The sequence below is a fragment of the Felis catus genome, chromosome B1 (genome assembly GCF_018350175.1).
Source record: "Felis catus isolate Fca126 chromosome B1, F.catus_Fca126_mat1.0, whole genome shotgun sequence".
Lineage (NCBI taxonomy): Eukaryota > Metazoa > Chordata > Mammalia > Carnivora > Felidae > Felis > Felis catus.
The window spans coordinates 122,854,397-122,874,366 of NC_058371.1; the positions used below are offsets into that span (position 1 = coordinate 122,854,397).

Below are 19,970 nucleotides of genomic sequence, written 5' to 3' on the forward strand. Positions count from 1 at the left end.
GGCATGGGGATTAAGGGAATTTTGGGGGGAGTTGGTGGGAAGGTTCTAGATCTTGATGTGGAATGATTACATGTGTATACAGTTGTCACAACACACTTAACTGTACATTCAAAGTGAGTATATTTTAAGTAAATTATACCTCAGAGTTGATTTCTTTTTCAGTTTCCGTTAAAAAAGTAAAAAAAAAAAAAGGTAAAGAAAGTACTAATTATGACCCTGTTTCTATAGAAAAACGTTACTTTCCAAGTGTAACAAACCAGTTAAAAAATAACTTTCTAGGCTGTAATCCGTAAGTAATGGGGGACTATCAGCACTTTTATACTGGTCCATTTTGATTGTTTTGAAATGTCCTTCTGGATTACATGCTTATTTCGAAGGCTTTTGGGGACTTTTTAAAGTGTATATTTTAACAGGGTTTTCCTGTAGATCTTTGGCAAACTTAAGGAGTAAACAGTATAAACAGTATTACTTTCTGGCACATTTTCCTCTTGTCTTTCTTTAAGTGACTCTTCAGTTCCTGTTGTTCCTGCCTTTGATTTAGCAGACCAGCAAAACTATCCTATCCCTGAAATGAAGAGAAAACACTAACATATGGGAGAAGCCTAGCAGAGCAAAGTGGCTGATAGAATTCCAATGGGCTATCAAATAGGCAAAAAAAAAACTAGGGAAGCTGATTTCCCGCTTGAGGCAGATATAGGTATTTGAGGTTTACTGAGTTACCAAAATGTGTGTTCGTTCTTGTCTTCTCAGGTTCCTGCACCGATGGGTATTTATTTGGAGAGTCAGCTACTTGAAGAGCTCCTAGTTTAAGATCTCAAAATTTCGTAGCTATTATCTTGTCAAGGTAAACCTAAATTTGATGAAACCCAAATTAAAGGGAATTAAGTGTCTGAAGAAATCAGTATGTTGTATATTTGGCATGTAAAATGTGGGATGAAGTGGCTGTTCAGTTTTCAAGGGGGCTCCTCTCTTCATCTAGATATGGTATGTTGGAGTTGAAGACCAAGTTCACCTGGGCTGCCAGACAATGACCTAGAGTTCCTTTCCTGATCAAAGCCTTCTTCAGGATAACTCCTCTTTCTTAATACTGATAACTTGGCTACAGGAACCACTTCACCCTTAAGGGGCCTGGTTAGGTAATGAGTAGAAATGGCACCAGACTTGGAGTTTGACTCATGTTCAAGTTATGACCCTGGCCAGCACTGTGACCTCCATTTCCTCATCTGTAAAAGGGGGATGTCCACAGTGGTTTATGGAAAATTGGGTGAGATGAAAGAAGCGGCAACTTCTGGCATTGTGCCTGGCACATAATTGGCTAGTGACTTTGTTTCCTTTGTTGGGCAGCTTCCTGGCTCTGGTCCATATCACATACAACTATATGTCCAGTGGCACCATAAGCATTTTGCGGAATGCTTGACTGATTAGTAGGGGGCTAGAGGAGTTTGTGATCCGTGTGTGGCTCCTTTTGAAATGGAGGTGGTGCACCTTTATTTCCTGGTCTCTTGTGTACTTTGCCTTCCCGATATACAGTGGTGTGACTGGAATTGCAGACAGCAGGCTGGGCTGCTGAGAATCAGTCTGATGTTGGAAGCTCATTACCTGTGATTGCAGTAGGGGAAAGAGGTGTGACTGTGTAAATGGAGCTTGATATGCTATTGAAATAACTCAGCAGATTCTTAAAGAAGAAAGAAGGGGGGAGCGGGGGGACCTGACTACCCTCTGTGGCAACATTTCCTTGATATGCTTCTCCTAACACTGCAACACCAGATAGAAGATACGGTGTATTTTGCCTCAACATTTTACACTTTGGTCAGAGAAGACACACTTAGCACAAGGTAATAAACATTTCTGTTCCATGGCACAGTATTTGTAAAAACTTAATTACATCATTGGCGTTTCCGTTCTGAGTCTAATTCTGGTAGTCTGTACGTGGATAACCTGCTCCTATCCAATTGTAGGTCTAGGCAATTGTGGAACGGAAGCAATTATCCAGCTGATGTGAAGAAATCCTGCCAAGGAGGAAAGAAAGGCGCCCCTCACCCTCTTGTCAATTACTCCAAATTGGTGTTTATAGGGAATTAAATTCCCTGGTAATTGCCCCCCCCCCTCCGCCCCCCACCTCTTTCCTTTGTCTGTTAAAGCCCTCATCAGAGGCTTTTCCTGAAAGCCCTGGGAATATTTCCGGCTACTTCTTCAAGTCAGGCTGGTGAGCCGGCTGTTAAACACCCACATTCTTCAGTGCCTCCGGCAAGGATTGGTCTTAGTTTGGGGGGATTAGATGACCCATGAGAAAGAATACAAAAATATGCCTGCCTCAATTTGCTGACCCATGTTTGCTGTGCAGGAATTCACAATGTGATGGCCTACAGTTGTCTGCTATTAAAGATTATGTAGGTCTCCTTTCCAGCATGGACCAGTCCAGGGTGGACTTTCTTCCCCTGTGGAGAGCACTGAGGGGGAGGTGTTGTGGAGGGAGCCTAGCATTAGCGATCGGTGTATGGAGTCTCGTCACAGAACCGCCACCCTTCTGCTGTATTATTTTCTAGGCCTCATACCTATTCTGGGCCTCAGGTTTCTCACATGTAGAATGTAATAGGAGCTTATTTTCCAGCCAAGCTTCTAGGGTTTTTGTCAAAAAATAAACGTGACATTTATAATGACAAGTTGGAAATGAACACCTTAAAAAACAAAGCACTTGACAAAGGTAAGATGTTATTAAATGTAAACTCAATGACCTTATTTCAGTGCTCACATTAGAGAAACAACATTTGAAGTCTTCTGGGGGCACACAAATGATTGGAAAGCTTAAATTTGCCTTTGGCAAGGATCTGTTAGGACAGATCCATATGCCACAGGGCCACCTTATCTCTATGAATATCATAACTGAACTTTCTTTGGCTTTCTTTTTCTGTCATTTAATCTTTGTCCTTTATTTTCAAGCACTGGGAATAATGGGTACCCTGGGAGATTTTTACAAATAGTGAAAATAAGTGTAAGGACCTATGGGAGATGAGAAGAGATTCTTTAATTTTTTTTTTTTTTTTTTTTAATGTTTAGTTTTGAGAGACCGAGCGCAAGTAGGGGAAGAGCAGAGAGCAAGGGAGACATAGAATCTGAAACAGACTTCAGGCTCTGAGCTGTCAGCACGTTAGCCCATTGCGGGGCTCGAACCCACAAACCGTGAGATCATGACCTGAGCCGAAGTCAAAGGCTTAACTGAGCCACCCATATGCCCCAAGAAGAGATTCTTTAAAAAATAGGCAGTGTAGTTTTAAATCCCTTTTTTTCAGAAGTGGCCCACTCAGGAACAGAAGAGAGTTGTTAACTTTAAATTGAAGTTAACACCCAGTACTGCCCTTTCTTTACTTAGGGAGACATATGGTGAGAACAGATTTCTCTGGTCCTCTGCAGCCTCTGTGACTGGTCACCATGTTCATGTGACATTGGCTCAGTTGCCTCACTTCAAAGACTCCATGATGCCTTGGAGTCCTAATGCCCCTTTTATTTTGTCATCCTGCAGACCGTGATAAAATTAATTCCTTTTTAACTTTCTGAGACATGACCATTTTTACAAAACAGGAAAATGAAAGGAGTCTCCAAAGCGGTACACAGAACGTCCAGTTTGCAGAAGAGAGAGCTCAGGCCTGTGCTTGGCTGGAGGATGGCTTGGCTGTGAGTTTCATTTAAGAAACAAGTAAAAGGACAGGGTGGGAAGCATAGGGAACGCCTTCGGTGAAATGCCAAAGGGGCCAGTTATTATTATTGGAAGACTTGGAAATGGCCGGGCCTTGTGGACCTGGGCCCAAGTGCCATGGTCTTTGTGGAGATGGCAAGTGTGCTTCGCCTCAGCGAGGTCTGCACAGAAGGAGCTTGTTTCTGACTTGTTTGCTTCCCCCCCGACCCCGCTCACCTCCTTTAGAGTGGTGAAATACATGTTTACTCTTCATGGAGCCGAGGAAAAGGCAGACGGCCCAGGAAGAGACTAATAATGAGGCCCCTTTGGAAGGTGTGAGACAAGTTGGCAGCACGGCTGCCCGGGAAAACACAATGGGTCTTTGTTTGCCATGGAGAACGCTAGAAGTCCTGGTGTCTCATGCTCCAGGGTTCTGTAGCTCTGGGGAGCCTCGCCCTCCCTGCCTGTGCCAAGCAGGGCTGTCTGATTGGATTGCTGGCGCACACAAATGCCTCTTCATCTCTGCCTGTGACCCGCCAGAGCATCTCTTTGTTGTTGTTACTGGGGTATGCCGAACTGACCCTTCCGCAGCCCCCACTCTCTTGGGGCTTCTTCACTCTTCTGGAAGGATGGCTGGGAAGCGGTCGTTGGCATGTGTGGTGGCGGCAGCACCGCATGCGGGCCATCGGAGAAGAACCGTCAGAGGAGACAGCGGCCCTGCGTCGGCCCCTCACCCTTGGCTTTTGGCCCCCTCTGCCTCCCGAGAGCCAGCGCATTCAGTTCCCTGCCTTTGTGCCCGGGGGCAGGACAGCACCACCTCCTTGGCTTCCCTTTCCCCTTTGGAAGCCAAAGTCACTCCTCCAACTGGGGAACTGGGAGTTTCTTGTGCATGCTGCCGGCTCGGTGGGGAGATCAGAATGGGGATTCTAACCGCTCGAGTGAAGAGTTGGCAGGGGCGCATGTGCTGTGCCATTGTTCGTTAGCTGTAAGGGAACTGCAAAAACAAGTGTCTAGAATTAGATTCAGTGCTCCAGGACCCCTTTCCTTTTTCCATTTAGACTTTCTCAACAGAAGCTGCTTTTCGCTTGATTAACTGTACAAACTCTCTTTGGAGTTTTGTATTTTGGAAACCACGTTGCCAAAGGATAATTGTTAGGTCTGTTGTCAGAGCCCCAAATAAATTCCTCATAATATAAAATGGAGAAGAAAGAATAGAAGGCTTTCATCTATCTTCTTGCCTATTAGTGAAAGACTACTGAGTGACCTAGTTCATCTGCATATTAAATGTGCTAGACCTATCTCTGTCCCCACCCCCCCTTGCTTTGTTCCCTTGGAAACGATGCCCTGGCTCAGAAATTGCACGAGGCCTGCTGCAGATGTGAGAAGGCAGTTAAAGGGGAGATGTTGGATTTTTGCAAGGTCTTCAGTGGTTAGTAGAAAAGAGAGGAAGGGGAAAAAAAAATTGGAGGTTTGCTCTTCTGGTAACAGATCCAGAATAGTACTTTTAAATGAATTGGAAGCTGTTTTTACCTAGATTTTAAAAGGAAATCACACCATAGCTTCTTCTAACTTGAGACTACCCTTAAAGATCTTTCCCAGTACATTTGGCTGTGTAGGAGGTCAGGTGCCAGTGGACACAAGATTCAAAACGTGCCATTAGGGAGTCTTGAAGCTCACTGCTTTAACAGCGCTGGTTCTTCCAGATTGTGTCGTGGTGTCTTATTTTGTCAGGCCAACTTTTTCGGGAGACTGAGAAACCGGATTTAAAAATAGGACTTAGTCAGCGGCCAGAGAGCAAAATTGGCTCATCTTCTCAGCTGCATATGTAGTCTCCATGTCGTGGTGCCGCAAGGAACCTTCGTGATCTCCTACGGGGTCTCATCTCACAGTTGAGATTGGTGTCCAGGGAAGGAAGCTCGATCGTCCAAGGCACAGATCTGGTTTGGAGCACATTCTGGATTAAAAATCAGATTTCTTGACTCCCGGGTCTTGTGCTCTTTCAACATCAGTCCTGACCTCAAGAAACCACTTCCTCTGAGCTATATCAGAGGTAAGGGCAGGTAAAGGCAGTGCAAGAATGCTATTCTCTTGAAGCTGGCCACCAGTCTGTTGGCTTGAGAAATGGTGGGAGGAGGAGGCATGGTGTCCTCAAACTTTAGGTCTCCTCTTGTTGGTATTTGTTGTTGAGAGAAGGAAGTAGATGGAGTCTGGAACCTTGGGTGCTCTGAGGATAAATTGTCAAAACATGCCTTGAGTCGATTCTCTAGGCACCTCCATTTTCTCTGAAGTCTGATTCATCATGCTTTGCATGGTGATAGTCCTGTAGTATGAGGAGGCAGATGTCCTTTAGGGTTCTCCTCTTGGAACCTTCGGGCAAGGACAAGTTAGCTTGAGGAGATCACAGAATCTTTGACTTGGGAAGCCTGCAGGTTAAAGTAGGAACCAGTTGTGTCTTTGCAAATACTCTTGTGTATTTGCTCCTCATTTGTAAGTCTGTTTTCTTACCTGCTGGTTATTTGTTCATTGATTCATTTATTCAACAGTTATTGAGCTGGTGTTAAGTGCTTACGTAGTATGATGGTGCTTGGGAAGAGGGTTGAGTATTCTACACACTCTCCAGCCTCAGTAATACTTAGGCATATGTGCTTGTTCAGTAACTGAAAAATTTTAAATAAAAAGCATTTTTGACTGCTTACCTTGGATAACTTTTCCGTAAGATGGCAGTCGCTCAAGTGTCCTTATTATATAGTAAGAGTAATTCAGAAGGTCTCACTACTCCTTTTCCTCCAAACAAGCTCTGGTGCCAGAGGGTATAGTGGGTCCCATGGCCTCTGGCTCAGGGGGTGTTTTGAGATTGGGAGGTGAGTTTAGGGGCAGAGAAGGAGCCAGGGTCAAGGATGGTAGGTGCCAGTCTGTGTATGTGTACAAATACCGCAGAGACCTATTGACTGTGTGGTGGAAGTTGGATGGGAATAGGGAATGGTGAAGCAGCACATCCTCCCAGGTGTGGTGGACGGAAAGCCTGCCATGACCCAGGCTCCCTGTGGGGCACTGGACATGTACTCTCCCACTCCCTCCTCTGAACTACATGAGGGTGGTCTGGTTACCTACTTCCATATTGCTGATGAGAACACTGGTGCACTGAGGATCAGCAACACAGACAAGGTCATGGGGTCATGTGAGGGAGCAGGCACTTAATCTGAGACTCTCTGCTCTCTGAGCCCCCCTGGCTCTTGCCTTCATGCAACACTCTTCTCTCAAGTTGAAAATTTGTCAGGATCATGGGGCTAATTGCCTTCCTTCTTTTAATCATTCAAATGCCATCTCTGTAGAGACAAAATGAAGGAAATTTATGCTGGTGTATGAAGAATAAAAGTAGAAATCTAGGACCAAACTGGTAAAATGAAATAGAAGTGAAAGGGGTCAATGCATGGCCTTGACTTTCAAACCACTTTGCCTGGATTATTTCAGTTGACAAGTTGAATTGGGTTACGGTTGAGGGGGATAGTGGGAATGGAAGGTGGGTGACTTCTGGATGAATAAAACATTTTGTGTTCTAGATGTAAGTAGATCTGCCTCTTCTTCTTGTAGATACCAAGGACTGTGTTTTGTTTTTGTCTCACATAGGGAATTCACAACTCATGGTAGTTATTTTACATCTCTTGTGGGTACCATGCTTTCATGCATTCTTGTCTTCATTCTGGTCATTAGTACTTTGATATAGATCAAACCAACATAACCCCTGCCCTCAGGGACTTGCAGTTTTAACAAGGGAGACACCTTAATTACAACATACAGTTGGCCCTTGAACAACCCAGGGTTTACGGGCACTGGCCCCCATGAACTTGAAAATTCATGTATTAGAAAATAAATAAAATGGGAGCACCTGGGTGGCTCAGTCGGTTAAGCGTCCAACTTCGGCCCGGGTCATGATCTCACAGCTTTGTGAGTTCGAGCCTCATATGCGGCTCTGTGCTGACAGCTCAGAGCCTGGAGCCAGCTTCAGATTCTGTGTTTCTGTCTCTCTCTCTGCCCCTCTCCCACTCGTGCTCCGTCTCTCTCTCTCCTTCAAAGATAAATAAACATTAAAAAAATTTTAAAAATAAAACTCACATATAACTTTTGACTCTCCCAAAACTTAACTACGAATTGCCTACTATTAACCGGAAGCCTTACTGATAACATAAACAGCAAATTAACATCTATTTTGTAAGATCTACATGTGTGTTATATACCGTGTTCTTAGAATAAAGTAAGCTAGAGAAAAAAGCTAAGAAAATCACAAGGAAGAGGAAAATGGATGCAGTGCTGCACTGTATTTATTGGGAAAAAAATCTGCATGTAAGTGGACCCATGCAGTTCAAACCTGTGTGCTTCAAGACTTAACTGTAGTGGGATTAGTGCTGGGGAGGCACTGATAAGGAATATAATGTGAATTCATCTTTGAATTTTAGCGATGTGGAAAATAAGCTAGTGGGAAGACATTCTGGACTTCATTTTACAAGGAGCTGGAGGATTCCTGAAAGAAAAAAAAAGTTGTTCTGCAGCATTGTTTGCCTCAAGACTTGGGATTTTAAGCTTAGGGTAGAGATCACTGTGGGTGTCTTGTCGATGAGGCTCTGTTCACATCTGTGTGTGGCAAGCCGGTGGATGCCGTCCTGCACTTACTATCAGGACTGGAAACAAATCTCTTCTGCATGCTTTTCCGTTTCATTTTACTCCTGCGTGTGTGGTGTGCATTGACTTTCCTTGCAGGTTTGCATGAACTTGGTCCTAGACAGCATCATAATTTGAACCAAATTACTAGTGGTAATCTCTTGGGCCCAGACATCCTGGTCAGCACCCGAGTTTCTCCCTACTGGGCCCCTAAGTTGACCTCCATGTCTAGTTAGTCTTGTGAAAAATAGTGGGATTTGGTTTCATGCTGTGGGTCTCTTAGGGAAAAAAAAAAGGGGGGGGGGAGGGGGCAGACTGCTGGCTGTACAGGTGATTTGGAAATATTTCTTGTTTTGTTTTGTTTTTTAATCAAAGTTGGTGGCACTGAAAACAACGGGAAAGAATTACCGTTCCTTTTTCAGACGCTGTAAAATCTGCTAATGATGTGATTACAATATATTAAGTTAATTCAGTAAATACAACATTAATCCATTTTGGACTTTATTGTATGGTGGTGTCCTTGTTTGTGGAGTAATATAATTGTGATAGAGTAATTAGTACCCTACAGAGGGATTAGCAGAAAAGATTGAGGTAAAGGAACAGGAGAAAAGGGGTCGCCTAAAAGACCGGGGAGTGTAGAAAGTTCTGAGTGTAGAAAGGAGCTTCCTGAGGGCAAGGTTATGCATTCCTGACCCTCCTTGCACATGGAAATCTGCTAGTGATGATTGACTGGGTTATCTAGGGAAAACATATTAGAGATGACAGAGTTCTGAGGTGGAACCCCTTTTCTCGGTAAGCAGTTTGGGATGTTCCAGCCAAGCCACCCACACTCCTTTGGGCTTTGCTATATTCTCTGAAAGGTTTTCCCATCTCTGTAGTTACATGTTTTCGTTATTTTGTTGTTAAAATATCTTCTTGGCTGTCCTCGATTCTATACAAGTCTTAGAAAATGAAACTCAAATCAGGAGTTCCTCAAAATGAGTACTTGTTTTCTTTTGAGAGCATAATGAGCCTCTCAGAGCCAACAAATTGTTCCAGTTACTTTTTCTTGCCCCTTTTGCTGGTTCTGGGGTTTCTAATGGTCAGCCTGTGCTTCCAGATTGAAGTCATTAACTTTGGTCCACAAAGGAGGGATTTGAGTAGAGGCAGTAGAGGGGAGAGAATGGAGATCTAGCCAGAGTCTCGTTTTCCACAGAAATTACAGTTGGAAAAAACTCCAGGAACAAATTACATACTTCTTCACAGCCCCTGCCTGGGCAGCAGACAGGAAGCTCTTTCTATACCTGTCTGCACCTGGCTGACATTGTAAACATTCTTAAGTGGCAGGTTTCTCATTTTTAATTGAAAAATAGGCTTTCATGTTGTTAAAAATTCTGTGGTTTGGCTTTAAAATCGAATATCTCAATTTATTCACAAGAAAATTAGACATGGTTTCTAGTTTTCTTACAATTTGTCCAACAGTGTTATTCACTGTTCATATTGGGTGTTATGGCCATCTTCTTGGTGATCTGGTGTCTGTTCTCCTCTCCTTGACTTTTCTCTGGGCAGCCTTCTCCAGGTTGCGTAGGTGAGTTGTTGTCCACTGCTCTGTGCAGGAGAGTTGAAGAAGCGAGTGTAGATGGGGCTTCCAGACTACCCTGGATGGCAGAGCCTGGGGTAATTCTACCCTCAAAATCTTCCCAGTGTGCATCAGAGTGAAAGAGGTCAGCTAGACAGCTCAGCCTTGCCGGAACTGAGCAGTCTGGGTCAGGAGAGTTTTCCCTGGACTTTGGGGTGGGGTAGGCCGGTCCATGCAGCCCCCTTCATCAGCCTCCATTTGCACTAGCTGATCAGAATGGGCGGTCACCACCCACAATAGTTTCTCAGACCTCTGTGTGTAAAACCTGCATCTGAACATGTATGTTTACAATTGTGATGGACAAGAGCTTATTTTCCTTAGAGCAACGGACCATTCTTTTTCACCTAGTATTTCTGTTTTCCCTGGGCAAATAGGCATGAAAGGTTTTGTTTGTTTGTTTTCCTAGACAAAACCTGGAGAGACTCACTAATGGAAAAAAAGGTTGTTGTGTAATGTGAAAATGTCACAGAGCAGATGTCTTAGCCAATCATCATGTATGCACATAAATTATTTTATGGAATGATTTAAACATCCTCTTGGATCTAATGATTTTTTTTTTAAAAACCTAATCTGGCATATAAATACAAATGTGTGATATCAACAATAGCCAAAGTATGGAAAGAGCCCAAATGTCCATCGATGGATGAATGGGTCAAGAAGATGTGGTATATGTATACAATGGAGTATTACGCGGCAATCAAAAAGAATGAAATCTTGCCATTTGCATCTACGTGGATAGAACTAGAGGGTATTATGCTAAGCGAGATTAGAGAAAGGCAAATACATGACTTCACTTATATGAGGACTTTGATGCAGAACAGATGAACATAAGGGAAGGGAAGCAAAGATAATATAAAAACGGGGGGCGGGGTGGACAAAACATAAGAGACCCTTAAATATGGAGAACAAACAGAGGGTTACTGGAAGCATTGTGGGTGGGGGGACGGGCTGAATGGATAAGGGGCATTAAGGAATCTACTCCTGAAATCATTGTTGCACTATGGTAGCTAACTTGTATGTAAATTTAAAAACAAATTTAAATAAATACAAATGTGTGAAAAATTTCACATATATTCTTACATAAAGTTTCATAAATTGCAGCAAAATAATTTTTTTAAAAAACTTTTCATGTCCATCCTTCATATTGCTTATGAAGATCTGATTTGAATAAACCTAACTTGGACACTTTTGCTCTCCATAGATAAGCCTAAGTGCCCTCTTAATGCTGCATGAGGTGGCTAGGATTAGAGAAAGTCTTGAAAAGCGACCTTGGTAATGGGGAGTGATAGCTGTGTGTGGAAGCCTTAATGTTGAAGTACATTCTTGTAATGCAATTTTTCTGTCTTTATTGTTATCTTACCATTTTAGTGGGAAAATGAATAACCATGTTGTTTCAAAGAAGTGTTAAAAAATAATCAAATTTAACAGAATGGAGCTCTGGCCTTTGGTTAAACATTCATTTCCTCAGCTCATGTTCCTGCGTGCGCTCTCTCTCTCTCTCTTTTAAAACAGAACTACGAATCTGTTCTTTTCTGCAGAGTTGCATGGGTTGTGCTATTAATTCTTTCTCAGGTTGCTCATTGGTTTAGGGCACCAGAAATTTAACTTGCTCCTGGTTCATGTGAGAAATGCTGCACTGAGGCATAGGTTGGTGGAGGTTCAGTGGTTGGTGGTGGTTTTTCCTCCCTCTGATTGAGGTTATGGTGGTTCTGTTACAGGAAGAGGGACATGTGTGCACGCACTGGAGGATGTCAGGATGGAGCTGGGAGCATGGCAGGGGCAGGGCCAGCTTGGGCTTCTTGGGAATGGAATACTGGTGGAGATGTTCTGTGGCAGTTGACCATGCCCTCTCTGAGGACCTGGGGGCGGCAGCTGTTGTGCTTCAGGGCTTTGTGTGGAGGAAAGCTGCCCACTCCCCAGCTGTTCCACCCAGCACATCTCCCTGTGCCCTTGACAGTCATAATCACGCCAGGGGTATTTATTATGTACTAAAGAGAGAATACAGGACAATGGTCAATGTTGTGGGGCACATGTGGGTGGAAAACAGACCATCTTACTTTCTCTAGAAGCTTCCAGCAGGTGTGCCTTGGAGTGGTGCCCTGCTCAGGTTAGAGGAGGGGACTCCTGAGATGGCCAGAGAATGACGAGAGGAGAAGCCGAGAGCTGTGCTGGACCTGGAAGGAAGGAGGTGGTGCTGTCTACTTTTGTTAAATGGGACAAAGACAAGAATGAAAAGAATGTTGAGGTTTGGGTGGATGTATAGTTTTGTTTACTCTTTCGGATGCAGTATGCTGGGAGGACCCCTTTCTCAATGCTTGTTTCATCCTAGAGCTCAACAGTTCTGTCTATTCCACATAACTTCACATTGCTCTGCAGGGAATTTCAAGTCTCAAATCCAGTGGGTGCGGATTTTCTAAATAAAGGGCAAACTATTCTCTGCTTTCAAAAAGGGAAGGGACTGTGACTGTTTTGTTTGCATCCTATCCCCCAAACCCAGCACAGGGTTTGGCATATTATATATGCTAATAAATACTGGTGAAGGGAACAATCGAGGGGTTATTGTTTGGGAAAGAGCCAAACAATATCATATGGGAGGGTGAATTCATCTCTCAGTAGATAAAACCAAATAAAATTGTGGGATTATTTTCTCTTCAAGTGTAAGCATTTAGGGGGATGGTGAGTGAACTTTTTCACAGGTGGGTTTGCTCTTCAGGGATATAAAGGTGATAGGGTTTTCAGGGCATGTTTCAAGTTCATGCCTGGGGGAGGGTCAGTGAGATTTGGGACTGCCTCTTGACCACGCAGCTTTGCATAATTGATTAACTCTGCGTAGCTGTTTGCATTTCTTTCCTAAAATAAATTTCATTTTCTAATTAGCTCTCCAGAATTAATAAGTGCCAAAAACAGGATGTGTGTTGAATCTTAGGATCTGATGTGATGTGGGCAGCTCCTCGATGATCTTGAATCTCTCAGGGCATTCTTCATTCCTGAATTGGTAAACAGGTCCTGAAAACAGCTAATATTTATCATTTACTATGTGCCAGGCATTGAACTGAGGACTTCACTGAGTTACTTCCTTTGATTTATCTTTTGATCATAAGAGGCACCCTAAGAGTTAGCACTATGGGCATCTCCATTTCGAGCTGTGGGAACTGATTCACAAAGTGGCGAAGCCACTCAGTGTTGACACAGCCTTGAGTTTGTAGAGTTGGATTTGAGCTGAAACATTTGGGCTCTGGAGCCAGTGCTCCTGCAGTCCAGGCCACCTTGCTGCTTTTCTTTGTCCTGGGCATTCCCGTTTTCCGTGGCGCTTCCTCATTTCTGCTGCCTATCATCCTAACACTTGTCAGATGTGAAACAGTGTGAGTGGGTACAGTATCTCTGAAATAAATGAACCCAAATATCATAACATGGGTTAAAGAGCTGGGCAAATCACATCACTTGCATGATGATAGGTCCTGATCATGTAAGGCATTCGGAAGTCAATTTCGGAGCAATACTCTGTGGGAAAGGTACGTATTTTACACCGGCAGAGATGCTTTGGTAGGAGAAGCCATATGTTGAGAGACGTGGAGTTTCAGGGTGGAAAATTAAGGATTCTGGTTGGCACGACCGTTGGAAAATCTTAAGGGGAGTAAACCTTTCAAATTCAGTACATTAGTAACTTCTGGATGAGAAGTGCCAGGTACTGTATTTCGTAGCCCTTAAATATAATGTGTGAGCATTGTGGTTGATAAGCAGGGATGACCCTGCTCTTTTCTGCTCATAAAAATATGGAAAAGATGATTTTTTTTTTTTTTAGAGTTTCATTTTGGATTTTTTGAAAAAATGTTTATTTATTGTTGAGAGAGAGAAAGTGTGTGCACAGGTTGAGGAGGGTCAGAGAGAGATGGAGACACAGAATCCGAAGCAGGCTCCAGGCTCCAAGCTGTCCGTGCAAAGCCCAACATGGGGTTCAGACCCACGTATCGTGAAATCATGACCTGAGCCAAAGTTGGGTGCTTAACCGAGTCAGCCACCCAGGTGCCCTAGATTTTGGGTTTTATCTTAAAGCAGAACATAAAACAATTTTTTAATCTCTATGAATATCTGGATAGAGGACTTAATAAAAGCAATAGCTAAGTTTATGCTAGAAAAAGATCTTTATTAGGCATGACATCTTTTGAATCACAATGTCTGGATAATTAAAGATAATGTGTTGAGATAATCTAATTTGGTGTGCATCTGTTTTTTTCCTTATTTTAAAGGCAAAATATATGGATATTGTAGATTTGCCAGCACAACTTTAAATAAGATTTGTAGCATTACAGGTTGATTGAGTTAAATAATTTGAGTTTAAAACAATTTTTTTTATGTTTTTATTTTTTGAGAGAGAGAGCATGAGTTGGGGGGAGGAAGAGAGAGAGAGAGAGAGAGAGAGAGAGAGACAGACACACAGAATCTAAAGCAGGCTCCAGGCTCTGAGCTGTCAGCACAGAGCCCAACATGGGGCTTGAACTCATTAACTGAGAGATCCTGACCTGAGCTGAAGTTGGATGCTGAACCGACTAAGCTACCCAGGCACCCCAGTAATTTGAAGTTTTAATAAGATGGAAAAGTAGATGGGTACACATAAACTGGGGGAGGAAAAAAATACTGTTTTTTTTAATCTTCTTATAAGTCACATGAATATCCAGAAGGTGAGAGAATACTCTAGGCCTTCAGAGAAAGGAAATAATTGTTTTTTTTATTTTAAGGAATATGGTTGGAAATGGCATTGGATATCGTATCCAGGATATTGTACTGTAGCTTCTAATGAAAGAGGAAAAAGTTCCTAGAATACCCTGTGAGGTACTGATTATTTAGAAAAAAACTTAAGCCACAAGAGATATTTTTTCTGTTAACTGAGATATATAAAAGAGCTTGGATATTATTCCTGACGCTCCTTCTCATTCTGAAGAAAAGAAGCGCATGGGTCAACCCCAGTGGCTCAGGGTCCTAGTTACCCAGCAAGTAATCACAGACACCTGGTAAATAGAGAAGAAAACAAGTACAAGGAGCTGGGTGCTGGCAAACTGTTCAGGTAATATGCGTGTTGAAGAGCATAGAGTGGAATGATTAGCGTTTCTATGGTCTCATTGGGAAAGATGCTGACAGTGTGGGCTTTCTTCTTTACAAATAAATTCACCCTTCCTCCCCCCCCCCCCCGCCATTAGAGATTTTTTATGTGTTCAAATCGTTCCCCCAAATTTAGAAAACCTATATATAAAAGAATGAGTGTGTGTGTGTGCATGTGTAGTGCTTATCCCTGCTAATTTATATATTTTAAAGTAATTTTACATATTTTTACAAACATTTGTATATATACAACATATTTTATATTTGTGCTTTATCTTTTTTTCAGTTTACCACTACATCGTGAGCTTTCCTCTGTGTCACTAGATCTTCCCTGAAAAGGGGATTTGTAGGGACTGCGTTTCTGTGGCTGTGGAGAGCCCTGATTTGTCCATCGCTGCCTGGCAGTCCATGCCCCCATGTGTGACGTCTTGTACCTCTTGGCTCCTGTCCATGTGCGTTCCTCATGCTTGTCCTCTGGTCTGGGAACTCCTGCTCCCACCTGCTTCACCCAGCTAACTCTTCACCTTCATTCTACTCTTCCTTATTTAAATGGATTTAAATAAAGGGGGAAGTGGGCAAAGACTGGTTTCACTGGATCACAAAAAGTAGGCTTGGTAGGGCAGAACCGTCTCTAACTTGTTCAGTAATGTTGTCATTTATTGGGTGTCCATTGCCGGTCTGGTCCCTTGTTAAGCTCCCTTTGTGCTTTCCCTTAATATTCATCGTTACTCTGGCTTGGAGGTGGCGTTCTCATTTTGGAAAAGACGAAACCAGGGCTGGAAGTAAGGTAGGAGGCAGAGCCAGGATGGAAATCCGCGTCTGTCTCTGTGTCCTTCAGTCACACTACTGTTGCTTTTCGTTGTGACTCACTCCACCATGGCCACGGGAGGAGGGGGAGAAATCTCTACGGGGCACATAGTGAACCAGCACAGCTTGTGTCCCTGTTACTGCAAATACAGATGGTCCCTTGATTTATGATTTTCTGACTTTGATAGTGCAAAAGCAATACACACTTAGTGGAAACGCTACTTCAGATTTTGAACTTGGACCTTTTACCAGGTTACCGATACGTGGTCCAATGCTGTCACGTGATGCCGGGCCCTGGCGGCAGTGGCACCTCCCGGGCAGCCACGCAATCCCAAGGATAAACAACAGATCCACTTACAACCACTTTGTTTTTCTCTTTTAGTACAGTAGTCAATAAGTTACATGAGATAGTCAACACTTTATTATAGAACAGGCTTGTGTTGGGTATTTTTGCCAAACTGTAGGCTAATGTAAGCGTTCTGAGCGTGTCTGAGGTAGGCTAGACTAAGCTGTTTGGTAGATTAGGTGCATTAAATTTATTTTCGACCCACGATATTTTCAACCTATGATATGTTTATTGGGATGTATCTCCAATGTAAGTTGAGGAAGACCTAATCCATTGTAAGACTTCCTTAATTAAACCCCTTAATTTAAAGAAGTCTCTGGGAGGGGTGCCTGGGTGGCTCGGTCGGTTGATCGTCCAGTTTCGGCTCAGGTCATGATCTCATGGTTTGTGAGTTGGAGCTCCACATCAGGCTCTGTGCTGACAGCTCAGAGCCTGGAGCCTGTTTTGGATTCTGTGTTTCCCTCTCTCCCTGCCTCTCCCCCTCTCCTGATCTCTCTCTCTCTCTCTCTCTCTCTCTCTCTCAAAAATAAATAAACATTAAAAACAATTAAAAAAAAAAAGTCTCTGGGAGAATGCTCAAGATCTGTTAGGAATAACTTTAAAATTTCCTGAGAGTTAGTCTTCTGTTACGCGCATATAAGTAAAGTAAATGCTCTTGGTGGAGGACAGAAAATCACCTTTAACAAAATCTATCCATGAGGGAGGAACCTGCCAATCGTTAATAGTTGGTGAGTTTAGAAAAAATAAACGCAATTCAAGTTCCATAAGTGCTAAACCTTTAAAGGGAGAGCATGATTATTTTGGTGAAAGGGTTAACTAAAGATTAAGGAATCAGGAGATCTAGAAAGTTAAAATTTCTCTTTGTACCAGTTTAGTTCAACAAATACTTTCCCAGGCCACATGGAGTCATTAGCCTTGTAGGAAATTCTTGGCCTTTTTTTAAATGATGAAATTGTGGCCAGTTTTGTAAATACAGTTTATTCTTGACTCTGTAAACCATGGGTCAGATTAATTTTGTAATGCCCTAAGGGAGGTGGGTAGATGGAGAGCTGGTTTCTCTGCTTCTTAGCAGTGTTAATGGCCCACTTCTACCATGAGATTCTAGCGTTCTTGAGTTGTCTAAATGCTTTAGTGTTCCTTGCCATGTAATTTTAAACTGTAGGCACATTTTGGGGGGATAATTTTTATTCATAATTTGCTTAAAAAATAAACTAAACCAGACTAAAACCTAGAACATTTTGTGCTGCTGCTTATTCATTGTTTAGTCATTGGTGGGTGATATGAGGAGAGGAACAGAACTCAACAGTTTGAGGATTCTTGCTCTCAAATCAAAACAGTATTAGAGGACTGTTTTTGTACAGTTTGAAACCATGATTTGGATTCATTTATCTACTTTAAAGCAGAGTTACTCTGATCAAAAAGTTGATATGTGATGACTTAGAGTTACAAAATTCAATAGACAATAGAGAGGAAGGATCATTTATAAGATATATTTGCTGGTGTGCATTTCTCTTTCTATCACTGGGTCAGACTGTAGAAAAGAACTAAAATTCTGGGGCCCTGAGCTTATTCACTCAATATGAATGGAAGAACCCCTTCAGAAATTTCTAGAAATTATTGGACTTGCTTGGCTTGGTAGCCATGCACAGAGCATGAAGAGAACCAAATAAATTTTTTTTTTTTCAAAAAAAAAAAAGTGGTTTTCTGGTTGTGGCACTGTGTGGCGAGGAGCTCTTGTCTACACTTGGAGCCATGTGGTCCATGGGCCCTCTGCAGTCCATGCAGGTCTTTGTTTGTGGCCATCGTCTTACATCCAGGACAATGGCCTCATTAAGGTGAACAAGCTGCCCCTCGGGTTGATGAGCTACACACAGTGCCTCACTTGCTTTGGGCAAGCAACCATTTGCCAGGGTGGATGTCCGAGTCCATGCGAAGGGTGGTGGTCATGTAGCCCAGATTTATGCAATCCATGTCTAAAGCCCTGGTGGCCTATCACCAGAAATATATGGATGAGGCTTCTGGGGAGATCAAAGACCTCCTCATCCAGGATGACTGGATTCTGCTGGTTAGCTGATTCCTGTTGCTACAAATCCCAAAAAGTTTGGAGGTCTTTGTGCCCATGCTTGCCACCAGAATTCCTGCTGATCAACCCATCATGAGGAGCAGGGTTCACCTTTGTAATAAACAGCGGTCGTGCGGGGGAACAATTTTAAAGTGTGGTAATGGAGAAGTGCCCTCCCTCCCCCAGCCCCCTACAGCCCCTCTGCCATAGGAAAAATGGGCTTGTAGAATTTTTCTTGGGGCAGAGTGTGTGTTACTTGAGTTGAGCCCTTGATGAAAACAACATATGGTTAGTTTTATGAGGACTTAGAGACAGATGGTGACCTATGGGCTAATTATGCAGTGGGCACGATTCTTTAAACAAATCACTGTGATTGTGACATGGCTCTTTCTCAGGAGTTAGACAATCTGGACTGTTTATTGTCACATGAGGCAAACATGTTCCAGGTGAATGGGGAAAAGGTGCTGCATGAGGGAAGAATATTTACAACTTCTTTTCATCTCCATATTCATTTTTGTGGCTAAAGGCAAAAAAGGGAAGCAAGAAGATCAAAAAGGCAGTACAGTGAAGCCTTGGCTTAGGTGAAGGTGGCCTGACTTTGGGCGGCTGATTTTCTGGAGGGCTGAGGGTTTTCCCTGTTGAACATCATTGTGTTTCTTATAATCGCTTTGAATGCGCCTCTTTCTGAAGGCTCCCTTGCCCTCTGAAGACATCGTGTTGGGAACATAAGTAAGCTGTTGAGATGAACTTGCCAGGCAGCTTCTACCTCAGAGCTATCACACTTGCTTTTTAATCCGCCTGGAGCACCTGTTCGTAGACAGCTCATGGTTTGGTTTTGCCCAACCCAGCTCATTAAGATGACATCCCCTTTCCTTCTTCTTGACCTTAGCTTCCTTCACCACACTTTTCAGTTCTCTGACATAATTTTTACTTAAATATTTATGATGTGACCTCTCTTTCCCCAAATGTAAGCTGCACGGAGGCAGGGGCTTTGCTCTGCTCTCTGCTCTGACCTCGGCCCCTGGAACAGAGAAAGCCCATGGTAGCATTTAGATATTTGCTGAAGTAATTAATTGAGTTAAAACTCATTTAAATTTAAATGTAACAACTGTGTTACAACATGGGTTTGTTCTCTTTGTTCTCTTGTTTGTACCCTGGTCAGCTTTCCCTCTTGTGCGTTGCTCCTGGGCTCATGGTTCTCGTGTTTGGCCCACTGTGACGTTGATGTCTTTGTTCTCAGTGTCTCCCACCCCCCCCACCCCCCCACCCCCCACTGGACTATCCCATCCTTCATGGTGGAAACCTTGGAGGTTTACCATTATGGCCACAGCGTCTAGTGATGCTTGATGGTACTTATTTGTTAAATGTATGAACAAACTAATTCACCAAGGGAAACAGTTGCTGTCCTGGGCTTACTCTTTCACAGACCCCTATGAGGTAGAGGGTTTAATGCCCATTTTGCAGATGCTGAACTGAGAGAGGCAGCCATGCTTTAAATCCAGATGTCTGACTTCAAGGCCTATTACTGATGTGTTGGTCGTTCCCAAACTTTTTAAGCCCAAGCACTGCTCTCCCCCTTTCACTGTCAAATTTCCCAAACCTCACACAGAAGATGTATTTTGTTTTACTGTTTACTTCTTACTTTTAAAGCTTTTATTTCTTTTAATGTTCATTTTAAGAGAGCAACAGCACAAGCAGGGGAGGGGCAGAG

General features: G+C 43.1%; 1 protein-coding gene across 5 annotated transcripts in view; it reads left to right on the forward strand.

Moving 5' to 3' along the window:
- Positions 1–19,970, forward strand: part of TSPAN5 (tetraspanin 5) — a 175,083-nt gene that overhangs the window by 62,362 nt on the left and 92,751 nt on the right. For 2 of the 5 annotated variants that reach the window (XR_006596921.1, XR_006596920.1), the window contains exon 2: positions 751–844. The exons of 2 other annotated variants lie outside the window; for them this stretch is intronic. Coding sequence is in view for 1 of the 3 variants with exons in the window: in XM_045056060.1 (XP_044911995.1) it covers positions 751–805 (55 nt within the window). In the remaining 2 variants the exon portion in view is untranslated. Of the gene's footprint in view, positions 1–750; positions 845–979; positions 3,087–19,970 lie in introns of those variants that run through there. One more of the 5 variants, XM_045056060.1, reaches the window with a different exon arrangement.